General features: G+C 44.5%; 1 protein-coding gene across 1 annotated transcript in view; it reads left to right on the top strand.

Annotated features, from left to right (window-relative positions):
- The window catches only part of large1 (LARGE xylosyl- and glucuronyltransferase 1), a 72,656-nt gene that overhangs the window by 34,968 nt on the left and 20,267 nt on the right, over positions 1-17,421 (top strand). The window contains exons 7-8 of the mRNA XM_061714738.1: positions 6,985-7,089; positions 8,130-8,242. Coding sequence (XP_061570722.1) covers positions 6,985-7,089; positions 8,130-8,242 — 218 coding nt within the window. The remainder of the gene's footprint in view (positions 1-6,984; positions 7,090-8,129; positions 8,243-17,421) is intronic.

The raw sequence follows: 17,421 nt of genomic DNA, 5'->3' as shown, positions 1-17,421 counted from the left end.
ACGGAGTATTGACAGGATGTTTTCTTTCAGGTACCGTCCTCAGGCGAGGGCTGGGATACGTTGGGATGGGAACGGAGCCGTATTGATCGAGCTCGGTCTGTTTTTGTCGCCTGTTGCAGCACTCTGACTCAGAAACCGATACCTGACTCTGGGAGAGGTTACTGGAGAAGGCTTCGCGGTCGGGTGCACGTCTGTTTTTCCTTATTTCAAAGATATTCAAAGATTTTCCTGTCAGAGTTTCGTTATGAAGTCACTGATCTGGAATGTAAACTCTTGAGAATGAGGTTTGAAAGATCAATAAAAGTGAGATGCGTTGGAGGGAAACCCGGGGAATCAAGCTCTGCTTGTCCTGCAGCTGCATCTCATTTACATGTTGCCGTCAGACGGACGAGGAGGCAGGGGCGGGGCTTCAGGGGGGGCCCAATGGGGCCCGGGCCATAGGCCCCGCTGCCCCGTGAGATTTTTTTTTTTTTTTTCGTGGCACCACTTGGTTCATATTAGGTATAAACTAGGGTTGTCCCGGTCAGGATTTTTTAACTCCCGATCACTTGAGTTTGAGCATCTGCCGATCCTGATTTTTCCCGATCTGATCACTTTTTTTGGCTCCCGATACATTTCCGATACTTTTTCCCGATCAGATACATTTTGGCAATGAATTAAAAAAAAAAAAGAAAAGAGGACTAAAACTCAAATTAAGTTTCTTTTATTGTCCATTGGAGATAGGGCTGTGCGATTAATCGATTTTAAATCTAAATCGGATTTATTAATCAAGACAATGTTAAAAAAAGGAAAATCTGAAAATGTATTTTCCTTTTTTGCAGCTGGCTGCATTACAGACAGAGCTCGTCTAGTCATCTTTGTTTGGTCAAGAAAATTGTAAATGTCACTTTACTAAACTCAAGGAGGATTTACAGTATCTTTCAATTGCACTTCATTCACAATAGGGACATTTGTTTGCTATTTTTCTTTAAAAATAAAGATAAAATATTTGAAACAATTTATTCCATTGTCTTTTGTAGTTTTACTAAAAAAATCGAAATCGAAAATCTGGTTTTCAGAGAAAAAAATCTGGATTTTATTTTTGTCCAAAATCGCCCAGCCCTAATTGGAGAACAACATGGACATTTATTTCAGCAAAGCTTATCAGCTCTGGTGCCACAAAATGTAAAAACATGAAATTGTAAACTAAAACAAAAAGTGCAGAATAGTGCAATAACAAAAATAAATACATTTAACTTCAAAAGAGGTAGTTGAATGACATCCAGTCAAACTCACAAACACAAGAAAATTTAAATACTTTTTGGCTTAACCTTAGTGCAACATTCTGAATGGCATGAAATGAATAGCAGCAGCTTAATGCAACATGAACAGATATAAAATGTCACAATTCAAACATGTAAACCATGTTAGTTTCACTTACTTCATCACTTCCGGCTGCCGGCTGGAAGTGACGTTAAATGCAACGATATATAAAATGATTTAATATATATTAAAAAACATTAATAACTAGGTATGTCCCGATACTTTGAATGCAAAAAAATATTTGAGACTCAAAAAAATGCATTTGAGCACTGTTTTTCTTTGATTGGAAATGTTTTGCTTGATAGAAGTGAATTTTCTTAGTTTGAAGCAACTTTTTTGATTGAAGTAGTGTTGTTTTGTGTTTGGGCCATATTATGGGTAGGACATTTGTTTTTTATCATTTAATCAAAAAAGAAGTTGCTTCAAAAAAATATTTTCAATCAAAAAAATGAAAAGAAAAAGAAAAAAGTGAATGCAAAAAAAATATTTGAGACACAAAAAATTGTATTTGAACACTTTCTTATATAAAATATTTTTTTTCGATTTGAAGTGATTTTTTTTTTTTTTTTTTGATTGAGGTGAAAAAGGTTTTGAAGTCGTCTTTTTTTTTGATTGAATCATTTTGTGACAACCATCCCACCGTGGGCGGATGCTTCCCCATTGGTCAGAGCTCTATAGACATCCTGTTGGTTTGTTTTCTGCCCATGATGGTGCCGACTGATCGCTGACTGGTACGGTCTGGTGATTCATTACTGGTCCTGTGTTACTTCAGTGGTTCTGTTCTTCCTAAATGAATTCCAGCATGATTAAAGTGTAATTAATTTTTGCTCTGTGGCTGTCAACCTTAATCAACCATTGTGAGCTCAGAGTGCTGATCCAGTCCAGATAAAAGACAGAGCTGAGCCTTGACTTGTCAGCCGGCTGCTTTGTCCTCCACCCTGTGTGAAGGAGCTGTCTGCTCTGTGCTGCTGCACCAATCAGCACTCATTAATCTTGCTCAGAGCCTTCATTAAAGCCGCCATCCTACTACTACCACTACTACTGTGATTTAGCAGACGCTTTTATCCAAAGCGACTTACATCTGAGAGAACAACACAAGCAGAAAATCACACAGGAGGTCCAGCTGGATCAGTGCTGGTCAGACTGCTGAGAGTCCAGTTGGACACAGTTGCTTCCATGCCAGTGCTAGAATATATAATATATACAGTATTTTCTGGACTATAAGCCGCTACTTTTTTCATAGGTTTTCAACCATGCAGCTTATACAAAGGTGCAGCTATTCCGTGGATTTTTCTTCCACTGCTCGGGGTGCTCTAACCGGAATTAGAATCAAAACTAAGACAAAATAAATGCTAAGAAGAATACGCTACTTCTTCTTTAGCAGATAGAAGTAGAAGCAGATTTCAAACAGATAAATAGATGAATAAATACCGGTTATTTTCTCTTGGTTCTGTCCCGTTTTAATCAGCAAAGTTGCTGCCGTGTTAAAAGACACTGTTAAGAAAGAATCTATTTAGGTACAAACATGTACATCATTTACAGTCAAAATCATTCTGTACATGTAGTAAATATCTAATCTAACAACATAAATATCTGCGGCTTGCATATCTTTTTTTTAAATAGATCGGATGCAGCTTATTTGCAGATGAGGCTTATAGTCCAGAAAATATGGTACAACTTTTTTGTTTTTTTCTTAAAATAAGAAAGCTACGTCTAAGAAGACACCATCTTGTCATAAGTGCACGCATCTTACTAGATGCTGAAGTGCTCCTTAAAGAGCTGAGTCTTTAGCTTGCCCTTATCCTTCTACAAAGACCTGAATGGTCTTGGACCAAAATACATGGTTGATCTGTTAGTTCCTATGAAGCTCCCAGACCCCTGAGATTCATCTGGATCTGTTAGTTCCTATGAAGCTCCCAGACCCCTGAGATTCATCTGGATCTGTTAGTTCCTATGAAGCTCCCAGACCCCTGAGGTTCATCTGGATCTGGTTTGTTGTGGTTCCAGAACCAGAACCAAGCAAGGTGGGGCAGCGTTCAGTTATTCTGCTCCTCACCGGTGGAACAAACTTCCTGTAGACCTGAGGTCTGCTCCAACTGTAGATCCTTTAAATCAGGCCAAAAAACATTACTGTTTTCTCAAGCGTACTCTTGAATTAAATACTTACCTGCTGTACTCTACTGCCCTTACTTTTTAACAACTTGTGCTTTTTATTATTTTACCTCTTTTCCTCATTTTATTTCATTTTATTTGTTCAAGCATACTCTTGAATTAAATACTTTTTGAAAACCGCGCAAAGTTATGGATAAGCCCTGAATGCAGGCATTGTGACTTTAATTGTCAAATTGGTCTGATTCACCGCACGAATCTGCACAGATTACTTTTGTAATACTGTATTTGACCCGGTCTTTGTACGTTTTGACCGTATAGAAATGTAATTCTCCTCAGCTGTGTGAAATAAGACCTGGAAACAGGCATTGTGGCATAGAATTCTCAAATTGGTTTAATTCACCCTATGAATTGTTACAGATTACTTTTGTAATACTGTATTTGACCCGGTCTTTGTACGTTTTGACCGTATAGAAACGTAATTCTACATTTACTGTTTAATTGTGTCTTCCCGCTTTTAATGTTGATGTAAAGCTTGTGTTGAATTGTGCTATACAAATAAACTTGCCTTGCCTTCCACCGGGCCTCGTCTCCAGGCTGCCGTCTACACTCTGAAACCCGTCACCTCCACCTTTATCTCGCTCTCATAACACCCTGCCCTGAGCCTGTATACCTCTCCTCCACTTTCATCCCTCCATCATCTTGACACCAGCTTTATTTGTCATTTGCCATTTGTCTTTTGTCCTCATTGCTTCTGTGGGCCCGGCTCAAAGACTTGTCGTCCATGTGAGCTTTTGTCCGTGTGAGTTTTACACCCCGTCTTTGCTGCGGTGGGTGATTTCAAGTGGGCAGTTGAAGTTTGTCATCAACCGGCACATAAAAGTGCTTTATGTTTGTTGTGGCTCAACAGTGGGACGGTCTGCTGATCTCATCCGACATCCGTCCCTGTCTGAAATGAACATTAACAACTCTGTTCCAATCCTGCTTTAGCTGATGTCATGATAGCCTTGTGATCTTCATTCGTGGCTTCAGCATGAGCCCTGATCGTGTGCAGGAACCTTCAGCAGCCACTGCTACAGACAGCTTTCTGTCTCCTTTGACCTGTTTTCAACTCTTTGGAGGGGTTTAGTCTTCTCAGATCTGTTACTTTAAATCCTCTACCTGTGTGTTTCCTCTCCTTTGATTGATTAAATACAAACATTTGAAGTCTAGTTCTGCTATGAGAAGCATTCTAGAACTCCTCCAAAATGCCCTCCCACTCCATGGTTTCAGAAGGGTGAAGGGTGGGGGTCGGAGGGTGGACGTCCTCCTCCCCTCCACATCGGAGCCCGATGGGGAGGGCGTAGAAGCAGGATCATACTCGCCGGAGGGCGGCCCTCCCCGGCACTTGGAACGGCTCTTCCTGGGAGACGAGTCCTCCTCCGCCGAAAATGAGTCCTCCTCTGAAGATGAGTCCTTCTCTGGTTGGGCCCTCCTTCCCAGGGAGGGCTGGGTGGCTCGGTGAGACTTGGAAGGGAACGCCTTGGTGCCTAGTGGTTGGTCCAGGTGCCGCCGATAAAAAGCGTTGAGACTGCAGCAGACGGTGGACTGTGTAGACGAGGCCCCATCGACTAGGCACGGCAGAGGTGGAGAAGGGGTAGCTGGCATCAATGGGCTCTCTCGGACGGGCTTAAACTTGGAGACATGGAACGTGAGGTGAACCTTCATGGACCGGGGGAGTTTTAGTCTCATCGCCACTGGGTTGATGACTCTCTCGATTTCAAATGGGCCGATGAACCTGGGTGCCAGTTTTTTGGACTCCACCCGCAGAGGCAGGTCTTGGGTGGAGAACCATACCTTTTGGCCCACCTGGTATGCAGGATCTCGGGTGCGACGTCTGTTGGCACTACGGCTGGCCGATTGTAGAAGGGATGCTCTCGTCCGTGCCTAGGTTCAGCGGCAGCGGCGGATAAAGTTTTGCACTGATGGGAGGACACCTCCTCCTCCTGGTCCATGAAAAGTGGAGGCTGGAACATATAGGCGCACTGAAATGGGGAGAGCCCAGTGGCAGAGCTGGTCAGGGTGTTGTGGGCATATTCAACCCACAAAAGTTGTTGGGACCAGGAGGAGGGGTTACGGGACACCAGGCACCTCAGGGCTGTCTCCATCTCCTGGCTTTTCCTCTTCGTTTGGCCGTTGGTCTGGGGGTGGAATCCGGACTGACTTGGGCCCCCGAATAGCTGGCAAAAAGACTGACGTGAACTGGGGGACCTTGATCAAGTACCACCTCCACTGGGAGACCATGGAGCCGGAACACGTTTTGGAGCATGACCCTCGCAGTTTCTTTGGCCGAATGCAGTTTGTGGAGAGGGATAAAATGTGCCATTTTGCTGAACCACTGTCAGGATGGTGGTGCTGTGGTCTGAGAGCGGCAGACCGGTAACAAAGTCCAGAGAGATGTGGGAGCACGGGCGATGAGGCATAGGCAAGGCTTGCAGAAGGCCGGCAGGGGCTTGATGGGAAGGCTTGTGTTGATTGCAGGTCGGGCAGGCGTTGACATAACCTTGAGTGTCCTCATCCAGCGTGGCCCACCAGAACCACCGCTGGATGAATTCTTTGCAGCCAGGGTGAATGCCAGGGTGACAGGCAGGAGAGAGTAAAGTTGAACCTGGTGAGAAATAGGGCCTGACGGGAGTTGAGACGTTTGGCAGTGCAGATGTACTCAAGGTTCTTGTGGTCTGTACGGACCAGGCAAGGCTGTTCCGTGCCCTGCAGCCAGTATCCACTCCTCCAATGCTAACTTGACTGCTAAGAGTTCCCGGTTCCCAATGTCATAATTTGTTTCTGTGGGGGTGAGGCAGCGCGAGAAGAAGGCGCATGGATGAAGCTTCTGGTCGGAGGCTGATCATTGTGAGAGGACTGCCCCCACCCCCACTTCAGAGGCGCCGACCTCTACCAAAATTGACGGTCAGAGTACGGCAAGTTTGGAGGATGGGTGCTGAGGTGAAGCTGGTCTTGAGGGGAGTTGAAGGCTGCCTCGGCTGCTGGTGGCCACCGGAACGAGACCTTGGTTGACGTGAGGGCGGTGAGAGGAGCCGCCAAGGTGCTGTATCCTCGGATGAATCTCCGGTAGAAGTTGGCAAACCCAAGGAACCTCCGGAGTTGACTGCGGTAGAGGCAGAGTCCAAAAACAGGCAGGGTCTGCAATGGGAAGTCAGAATGGAGAACGCTGGAGAGTCTTGCATCAAGATGGCTAAGAACAATCTGGCAATGAGAGTGAGTGGAACAGTGGATGAAATAGTGGCAGTTATTGAGTGGCAGGTGTGTGCAGGAGAGTAACAGGTGTGTGTGATCAGTCCAGATTGAAGAGTGTGGAGTGTGGGCATAGCAGAGTCAATGAATGACTGGGGAAGCAGAGTGCAGGTTATGACACACACATCCATCCATCCATCCATCCATCCATCCATCCATCCATCCATCCATCCATCCATCCATCCATCCATCCATCCATCCATCTGTACACTGAAAGGTGGAGGTTGGAGTCAGATAGACTTGGATTTAAGGTAGTTTCATGTTGTTGTCGTCTGTTTTCAGGTCCACAGGTTCTGGGTCTGGTGGAGAACCAGAGTGACTGGTACCTGGGGAACCTGTGGAAGAACCATCGACCCTGGCCAGCTCTGGGCAGAGGCTTCAACACCGGTGAGTTTTTGGATGTGCTGCTGGTGCAGGGTGATGGATGTAAAGATTCAAACCTTCTCCAGAGGAGCTCTGAGGAGCTCAGGTCTGCAGCCACCTCCACGCTGCCTCCATCGTCTACAGCCACCTCCACGCTGCCTCTATCACCTTCAGCTGCATCCACGCCGCATCCATCGGCTTCAGGTGCTTCCATCGCATTAAGAATGCCAAGAGGGAAAGACATCAGCGGTGATCGTAGAAGATCAGCTGGAAAGGGTTATGAAAACGATTCCCAACTGTTTAATGTTCCACAGTGAGAACGATTATTGATGGGTGGCAAATGTCCAGGACTCAGGCTCAGAGGAGCAGAAGAAACCCAGGAGCTGCACGTGAGGACTTCCAGGCTTCACTGAGCGTGTCACAATGTTCCCTCTTTTCAGCAACATGAGCCATTTGAGCAGAAACCAGGGGGTCGTCTTCAGAGAGAACTGAGGATTGATGTCAGGACTCCTCCCTGCAGCTGGTAGTGGAATCCATTGGATCCATTACAGCTTGTACGTCTGTACGTTCTCCTGCTCTTAAAGCTTCCTCCATCCAATCCAGCAGGGACGTCCAACGCTGCAGCAGCTCTGGGGGCCTCTCACCTGAACACGCCACGCTCTGCTCTTTAACGTCGTTCTGCGGTTTTGACTGGCAGGGACAGGGCAGCATATGTTCACTTCCACACAACAGCAGCCTGGCAGGAGAGCTGGGCCGCCGTTGGCTGGCTGCGTCACCGTGGCAACAGATGGAGCTCAGCGGGTCTCAGGGATGGTGCGTCTGCTCCGGGATGAGGATTAATTCTGCACGTCTCTGCCACTGAAGACGATCAGCAGCCAAAAGACAGAAAAGACAAAACCACAGTTCTGTTTTCCGTCTCTGAGGTCAAAACGAGCGTTTAAAAAGGTTTAAGTGCAGCTTTATCTCATAAGACACGAGGCTGAGATCCAGAGCAGCATGATGGGACTTGATCAGCGCCAGGCAGGTTCTCATGCCTTTGTTTGTGTGTGTTTTGTGTTGTCCAGGGGTCATCCTGCTGCTCCTGGACCGGCTCCGGAAGCTCCGCTGGGAGCAGATGTGGAGGCTGACGGCAGAGCGGGAGCTCATGAGCATGCTGTCCACCTCTCTGGCAGACCAGGTAAGTCCCACCCAAACACGTCCACCACAGCCTGAGCAGCAGCCAGTCCTCCTACTCCCCCAGCTCGGGGGTTTCTGGTGCTGAACCCTGGTCTCCCTGGAAGATCTGGTCTCCCTGGAGCAGGGGTCGACAACCCAAAATGTTTTAGATCCATATTGGACCAAAAACACAAAAAACAAATATGTCTGGAGCCGCAAAAAATGAAAAGTCTTGTATAAGCCTTAGAATGAAGACAACACATGCTGCGTGTTTCTATATTAGTTATAACTGGGGGAAGATTTTTTTTTCATTATGCACTTTGAGAAAAAAGTCGAAATGTCGAGAAAAAAGTCGCAATGTCGAGAAAAAAGTCAATTTCGAGAAAAAAGTCAAAATTTTCGAGAAAAAAGTCAAAATGTCAAGATTAATGTTGAAGTACAATCTTGAGAAAAAAGTCAAAATGTTGAGAAAAAAGTCGAAATGTCAAGAAAAAAGTCGAAATGTCAAGAAAAAAGTCAAGATTTCGGGAAAAAAATCGAAATGTCACGATTAATGTTGAAGTACAATCTTAAGAAAAAAGTCAAAATGTCGAGAAAAAAGTCGAAATGTCGAGAAAGAAAGTCAAAATTTTGAGAAAAAAGTTGAAATGTCGAGATTAAAAAGGAAAGGAAAAGGGTAAAAAAAAGGAAAAAATGAAGAAAAAGGGGGAAAAAAGAAGAAAAAAGGAAAAAAAGACCAAAAAAAGAAGAAAAAAAGGAAAAAAAAGGTCAAACATTTTTGAAAAAGCTCGAGGAGCCACTAGGGCGGCGCTAAAGAGCCGCATGCGGCTCTAGAGCCGCGGGTTGCCCACCCCTGCCCTGGAGGATGCGGTCTCCTCAGCACATGAATGAGTACCTGCTGCTCCTCTGCTGGCCTGAATGGTGTGTTAATCAGAGCCAGGGCGGCCTGGTTGGGCCTGGTAAGACCCGACGGTGACAGCGGGATGGCAGCTGGCCCGGCTCAGCCTGACTCGGCCCAGCCAGGACAGCTCCATCTGTCCATCCTTGCCCTAACAGGCTAAGCTTTGGCCCGAGGGCAAAACAGCTCTGTGTGGAGGATCCTGATTGGGGTGGATGGATGTCGGCGGGACACGGGACACGGAGTGTGTTGTTGGTTGTAGCGAGGAGCAGGAGTGCCGGCTCCCTCGTCCACCTCCCTCCATCCACGACACGTCTGGTGATGGGCTCAGGGCAGCTCTGCTGTCGCCCCGAAACAGCTAAATGTTCTTAGAGTTGGTGGGAAACCCCTAGAAAACTTTGTGCCTCAAGCCCCACAATACGGTTTGACGTACATGCACGAAAATCGCTACACACCTGTATCATGGCACAACTTAAAGAAAAGTCTCTTGGCGCCATGGCCGAAACCCAACAGGAAGTCGGCCATTTTCAATTAATCGTGTAATTTTGGCGCAATTTTTATGCCATTTCTTCGGCTGTTTCTTCGCCCGAACCGTAACGTGCACCCAGGTGTGTTATACATCAAAATGTGTGTCTCCATCCTGCGACGATGCGCATTACTTTTCTCAGTCAAACCCCCCCCCTTCATCTGATAGGTCCATATTTGATAGTTCCTACTTTCTGCCATAACTTTTAATGATAATGATGATGATGATTTTTATAGTATTATTGACCTAAGAATGTGGGGGGAACCCTGGGGGGGAGTGGCCATGAGTGCAAGAGCCCGTTCATTTAATATTAATATCAGCTTTATTATTATTATTATTAGGGCCCGAGCACCTTCAGTGCGAAGGCCCTATTGTATCTGTAGGAATTTTTCTTTTTTCTTTTTTCTTCTGACGAAAGGAGGGCCTTTTTGCCCCCCTAAACGTGCCCAAAAAGTCACCAAATTTTGCATGCAAGTCAGGCCTGGCGAAAAATTTGATATTTAATGGTTTACATTAATGGGCGTGGCAAAATGGCTCAACAGCGCCCCCTAGAAAACTTTGTGCCTCAAGCCCCACGATACGGTTTGACGTACATGCACGAAAATCGCTACACACCTACACACGGCGACATGGCCGAAACAGAACAGGAGGAGCTCCTCGCAGAATAGCGAGGAGCAGGAGTGCCGGCTCCCTCGTCCACCTCCCTCCATCCACGACACGTCTGGTGATGGGCTCAGGGCAGCTCTGCTGTCGCCCCGAAACAGCTAAATGTTCTTAGAGTTGGTGGGAAACCCCTAGAAAACTTTGTGCCTCAAGCCCCACAATACGGTTTGACGTACATGCACAAAAATCGGTACACACCTGTATCATGTTGCAACTTAAAGAAAAGTCTCTTGGCGCCATGGCCGAAACCGAACAGAATGTCGGCCATTTTGAATTAATTGTGTAATTTTGGTGCAATTTATGCCATTCTTTCGGCAATTAATACGGCCCGAACCGTAACGTGCACCCAGGTGTGTTATACATCAAAATGTGCGTCTTCATCTTGCGACTACGCGCATTACTTTTCTCTTTCAAAAGTGTTACCGTGGCGACGCTAGACGCCAAAAAGCGTGCCCCCCTTCATCTGATTGGTCCATATTTGATAGTTGGCGATAAATTTGATATTTCATGGTTTGCATTAATGGGCGTGGCCTAACGGCTCAACAGCGCCGCCTAGAATAGTTTTCTCTGCCATAACCTTTGAAAGGTTTGACATAAAGAGTCGTGGGTGGTGTCATGGGACTCGGTATTGAATCCTTGACCATAATTGGTGAAAATTAGCCCCGCCCCTTCTTCGGATTGGTTGTCCCGATTTTCTGCTATAACTTTGGAATGGTTTGACATAGAGAGTCGTGGGTGGTGTCATCAGATTCTGTATGGAGTCCTTGACCTTCATTGGCCTGAATTAGCCCCGCCCCTTCTTCTGATTGGTTGTCCCTTTTTTCTGCTATATCTTTTGAATGGTTTAACATAGGAAGTCGTGGGTGGTGTCATTTCTGATATGCTTATGGGGGGCGGTGGCCGTGAGTGCGAGGGCCCGTTCATCGCTGCTTGCAGCTTTAATTATTATTATTATTGCCTTTATTAAACCAGGTCGGTCCCGTTGAGACACAATGACCTCTTTTCCACGGGAAACCTGGCCAAGACAGCAGCAGAAAAAAGTTGCAACAATTACAAGACACACAGTACGGAAGAGTATCAGGGCCAGGCAGGAGAAAAGGAAGATATTTTCTTCATTATGCACTTTGAGAAAAAAGTCCAAATGTTGAGAAAATAGTTGAAATGTCAACAAAAAATGTCGAGATTAGTGTAGTGTGGCAGGGTGGAGGAGGTGCAGCCACTCAGGCTGACGGGACACAGGTGTGGCCCGTCAGCCTCTCCACCCTGCCAGCCTTATAAGAGGAGAAGCTGCTGCTGAGACTGGTGGGCAGACTGAAGCTGAAGCTGCTGAGTGATGCTGTGCTTGTGCACGTGTGGGTGTTTGCTTCTGGTGAAATAAAAGGGTTCTGCACTAAACTCCGTCTCCTCTCTATCCTGTCGGTCGGGCCCCGTAGCACTCGCCGTGCTACAGTGTTGAAGTACAATTTCGAGAAAAAAGTCAAAATGTTGAGAAAAAATTCAAAATTTCCTGAATAAAATTTTGATTGATGATTTGAAACACATATCACACATATGCAGTTGCATAACTTCAGAAACTATCCTTAACGTTCCACTCCAAGAATGTAAGTTAGTTAGTTAGTTACGGCTGCTGCTGCAGAGCTGTCAGTCTCTCTGCTAACTGGATTTGATGGAGGAGGAGACATTTCCACTTTATTCACCAAATCTTCAACATTAATCTTGAAATTTCGACTTTATTCACAAAATTTCGACTTTATTCTTGAAATTGTATTTCAACATTAATCTCGACATTTAGACTTTTTTCTCAAAATTGTATTTCAACATTAATCTCGACATTTCAACTTTTTTCTCGACATTTAGACTTTTTTCTCAAAGTGCACAATAACAAAAATCTCCCCCTCTCAAATATTTTTTCTCCTGCATGGCCCTAATACTCTTCCGTACACACAGGAATTATACAGCAACACAGATAAAATAATTAACAGAATTAAAGCTGCAAGCAGCGATGAACGGGCCCTCGCACTCACGGCCACCGCCCCCCATAAGCATATCAGAAATGACAGCACCCACGACTTCCTATGTCAAACCATTCAAAAGTTATAGCAGAAAAAAGGGACAACCAATCAGAAGAAGGGGCGGGGCTAGTTCAGGCCAATGAAGGTCAAGGACTCCATACAGAATCTGATGACACCACCCACTACTCTCTATGTCAAAACATTCAAAAGTTATAGCAGGAAATAGGGACAACCAATCAGAAGAAGGGGCGGGGCTAATTCAGGCCAATGAAGGTCAAGGACTCCATACAGAATCTTATGACACCACCCACGACTCTCTATGTCAAACCATTCCAAAGTTATAGCAGAAAATCGGGACAACCAATCAGAAGAAGGGGCGGGGCTAATTAAGGCCAACGAAGCTTAAGAACTCATTACAGAGTCCCATGACACCACCCATGACTTCCTATGTCAAACCATTCAAAATTTATAGCAGAAAAAAGGGACAACCAATCAGAAGAAGGGGCGGGGCTAATTCTGGCCAATGAAGGTCAAGGACTCCATAAAGAATCTGATGACACCACCCACGACTCTCTATATCAAACCATTCCAAAGTTATAGCAGAAAATCGGGACAACCAATCAGAAGAAGGGGCGGGGCTAATTAAGGCCAACGAAGCTTAAGGACTCATTACAGAGTCCCATGACACCACCCACAACTCTCTATGTCAAACCATTCAAAAGTTATGGCAGATAAAAGTATTCTAGGGGGCGCTGTTGAACCGTTAGCCACGCCCATTAATGCAAACCATGAAATATCAAATTTATCGCCAGGCCTGGCTTGCATGCAAAATTTGGTGACTTTTGGAGAACTATCAAATATGGACCAATCACATGAAGGGGGGGGGCGCGCCTTTTGGCGTCTAGCGTGAGCGTCGCCACGGTAATGCTTTTGAAAGAGAAAAGTAATGCGTGTTGTCCCAGGATGGAGACGCACATTTTGATGTATAACACACCTGGGTGCACGTTACGGTTCGGGCTGAATTAACTGCTGAAGGAATGGCATAAATTTCGCCAAAATGACACAATTTATTCAAAATGGCCGACATCCTGTTCGGTTTCGGCCATGGCTCCAAGAGACTTTTCTTTAAGTTGTGCCATGATACAGGTGTGTAGCGATTTTCGTGCATGTACGTCAAACCGTATTGTGGGGCTTGAGGCACAAAGTTTTCCGGGGGGCGCTGTTGAGCCATTTTGCCACGCCCATTAATGCAAACCATGAAATATCAAATTTATCGCCAGGCCTGGCTTGCGTGCCAAATTTGGTGCCTTTTGGGGAACTATCAAATATGGACCAATCAGATGAAGGGGGGGTGCGCTTGTTGGCGTCTAGCGTCGCCACGGTAACACTTTTGAAAGAGAAAAGTAATGCGTGTAGTCGCAGGATGGAGACGCACATTTTGATGTATAACACATCTGGGTTCACGATACGGTTCGGGCCGTATTAATTCTCGAAGGAATGGCATATATTGCTCCAAAATTACGCGATTAATTCAGAATGTTCAAAATGGCCGACTTCCTGTTTGGTTTCAGCCATGGCGCCAAGAGACTTTTCTTTAAGTTGTGACATGATACAGGTGTGTAGCGATTTTCGTTCATGTACGTCAAACCGTATTGTGGGGCTTGAGGCGCAAAGTTTTTTCTGTCTGAACCAATCAGATGAAGGGTGGGCGCGCTTTTCGGCGTCTAGCGTCGCCACGGTAACACTTTTGAAAGAGAAAAGTAATGCGTGGTGTCGGAGGATGGAGACGCACATTTTGATGTATAACACACCTGGGTGCACGTTACGGTTTGGGCCGTATTAACTGCCGAAGGAAGGCATAAATTTCGCCAAAATTACATGATTAATTCAAAATGGCCGACTTCCTGTTCGGTTTCTCGACTTGACGCCCAGAGACTTTTCTTTAAGTTGGGCCATGATACAGGTGTGTACCGATTTTCGTGCATGTACGTCAAACCGTATCGTGGGGCTTGAGGCACAAAGTTTTCAAGGGGGCGCTGTTGAGCCATTTCGCCACGGCCATTAATGTAAACCATTGAATATCAAATTTTTCGCCAGGCCTCACTTGCATGCAAAATTTGGTGACTTTTTGGGCACGTTTAGGGGGGCAAAAAGGCCCTCCTTTTGTCAGAACAATAAGAAGAAGAAGAATAATTCCTACAGATACAATAGGGCCTTCGCACTGCAAGTGCTCGGGCCCTAATAAAAGCAATAGGCCTAAAGCCTGATTTAAGGTTCTGCGTTAAACCAACGCAGAACCTACGCCGTTGCCGTGACGATGTCGTGAACCCTTCGGACTTCTCCGTCACTCCATTTCTCCGCGGTGCAATACCCCCCCAGAGCGCTAGTTTATACTTTGACCCAAAAAAAAAAAATCACACACACACAAAGAAAAGAGTGCTTAAAGTTCTCGACGGCTTCACGAACCGGAACCGGAAATGCGTTGCTACCAAGCGAACCAATCACTGCCCTCTCGGTCTGCGTTGGGTCCATGTCGCATAGTTACATTTTTTGGGAGGTGCAGGTCAGGCTACAGTGTAGCTACGGAGAGACTCCCGTGTAGCCCGTACCCTACGGCGTAGGCTGCAAAAACTCAAAATCTTACCAGGAATATTTGTCTTATTTCTAGTTAAAATGTCTCATTTTTAGTCCAAAAATCTCATTACAGTAATTACCAGAAAAACTACTTATTTGACAATTTTCACCTGTTTCAAGTAAATTTTCACTTGAAATAAGTAGAAAAATCTGCCAGTGGGACAAGATTTATCTTCTCATTACAAGCACAAAAATCTTGTTCCACTGGCAGATTTTTCTACTTATTTTAAGTGAAAATCTACTTGAAATAGGTGGAAATTGTTGTTTTTTCCAGTGATGAGTCTTTTTTTAAGTGTAATGTGATTTTTTTTTTACTAAAATGAGACATTTTAACTAGAAATAAGACAATATTCTTGTTAAGATTTTGAGTTTTTGCAGTGTAGGTTTAACGCAGAACCATAATTCAGCTCTGGATTCACATTAAAGTGCGGTATGAAGCCGCTCCAGTTTCTGTCACACGGGTTTTTAGAGCTCTAGTGTGCTACTGTTCGACCTTGAAACACTTTTCCTTCTGTGATTCTGCTGCCCAGACATGGTTTATTAATAATCATTGCAGAGGTGAGCGGTGAAACGCCGGTAAACCTGAGTTTAACTGACATCAGCCAGACTGGAGCAAGCTGGAAACTAAAAGGGAAGAACTTGTTCTTTAACCTGCTCTAGAGCCCAAACTTTTCACTCGCTGCATTTATGGATCCAGCTGGAGGAAAATCTGCCACGATGGACCTTCCTCAGAGACGGACTTTCAGGTTTCCAAAGATCCAATATTGACTCTTCTTTTAACTCGTGTTAAAATGCAGGTGATCTTCAACTGGGAGCTATTTCCAGCTCATGGAGATAAGTGCTACATTTATGGGGTTTTAATGAAACCTCTCATTAGTCAGTTGTAACGAGGTGTGCAGTTTGGAGGGGCTTTGAGTGCTGCTTGTGGGTTCTGTTTGAGGAGCTGCTCTGGTGAAGGGCGAGCCTTGTTATCATAGGCCTGGAGAGCTGGAATCATCCACGCATGCTGGCTTTAGCGAAGCTGTGAAGGCCTGAACATCGATCAGGGCAACTAAACTACGTGAGGAAATGTTGGAGAAATTTGTTTCTGCACTCCAACTATGCACCGGCGAGAATGAGACACAAGACAGAGAGAGGTTAGATCCAACAAACGTATTACTTGTACAAGGAGTAGTCAGGCAGTTTAACATAAGTGTCAGCTTCCTCCTGGCTACTGAAGTTAATATGTAAGTTAAGACGTAAGCCATATATATATGTATATATATATATATATATATATATATATATATATATATATATATACACAGGAGTGTCTCAGAAAATTAAAATATTGTGGTTTTCTGTAATGCAATTAAAAGAACTAAAATGTCATACATTCTGGATTCATTACAAATCAACTGAAATATTGTGAGCCTTTTATTATTTTAATATTGCTGATTATGGCTTACAGTTTAAGAAAACTCAAATATCCTATCTCAAAAAATTAGAATATTCTGGTAATCTTAATCTTAAACTGTAATGAATCCAGAATGTATGACTTTTTTTTTTTTTAATTGCATTACAGAAAATAAAGAACTTTATCACAATATTCTAATTTTCTGAGAAGGGTGTGTGTGTGTGTGTGTGTGTGTGTGTGTGTGTATATATATATATATATATATATATATATATATATATATATATATATATATATATATATACCTTACTCCATAGTTACAAATCAATCATATTGAAAGCATTCAGTTGTCTCCAAGGTTTATCTGATTCAATCATGACGACTACTGTGACAACAATCTGGCAGTATCAGCTGGCGTCTTCTACCACATGGTTGCAAAAGCAGAATGAGAATAAAGAGCTCAGGCTCTGCCTGCTCGCTGCCATCGATCCCCGGCGATGACGCCAGCGCTGACTCTGTTCAAGTTCAAGTTGACTTTATTAGCACCCGTACGTAGATTTGTTTTGCAGTAGATGGGAGAAGCATCTCACACACAATCTTGAGTCATTAATTTGACACAGGACAAATACAGAGAACAGGTTTATGACAACGCGGGCAAAATGGCTCTTTTGATAATAAAGGTTACAGAACCCTGTTTTAGGGGCAGGTTTCCAAACCATGATGCTAGTGAAAAAGCTAAAACAGATTCAATAAAAGCATGATAAAAAAGTGTCATCATGGTCCTATCAATGTGGAAACGGGACGACTTCCTCAGACAGAACAGCCGCTGGTTCCTGCTCACAGCTTTGCAGTTCTCTTTAGAGTTTAGGGTAGAGTCAATGATGGTCCCCAGATATTTATACACTGCAAAAACTCAAGATCTTACCAAGAATATTTGTCTTATTAGGGCCCGAGCACTGAAAGTGCGAGGACCCTATTGTATCTGTGATGTTTATTATTATTATTATTATTATTATTATTATTATTATTATTATTATTCTCGCCATAAATAAATTGCCTTTTTGGAGGCCTT

This window comes from Cololabis saira, chromosome 23 (assembly GCF_033807715.1).
Source record: "Cololabis saira isolate AMF1-May2022 chromosome 23, fColSai1.1, whole genome shotgun sequence".
Classification (NCBI taxonomy): Eukaryota; Metazoa; Chordata; class Actinopteri; order Beloniformes; family Belonidae; genus Cololabis; species Cololabis saira.
Note: the sequence above shows the minus strand (reverse complement) of the source record. Positions and strands in the feature narration are given on the sequence as shown.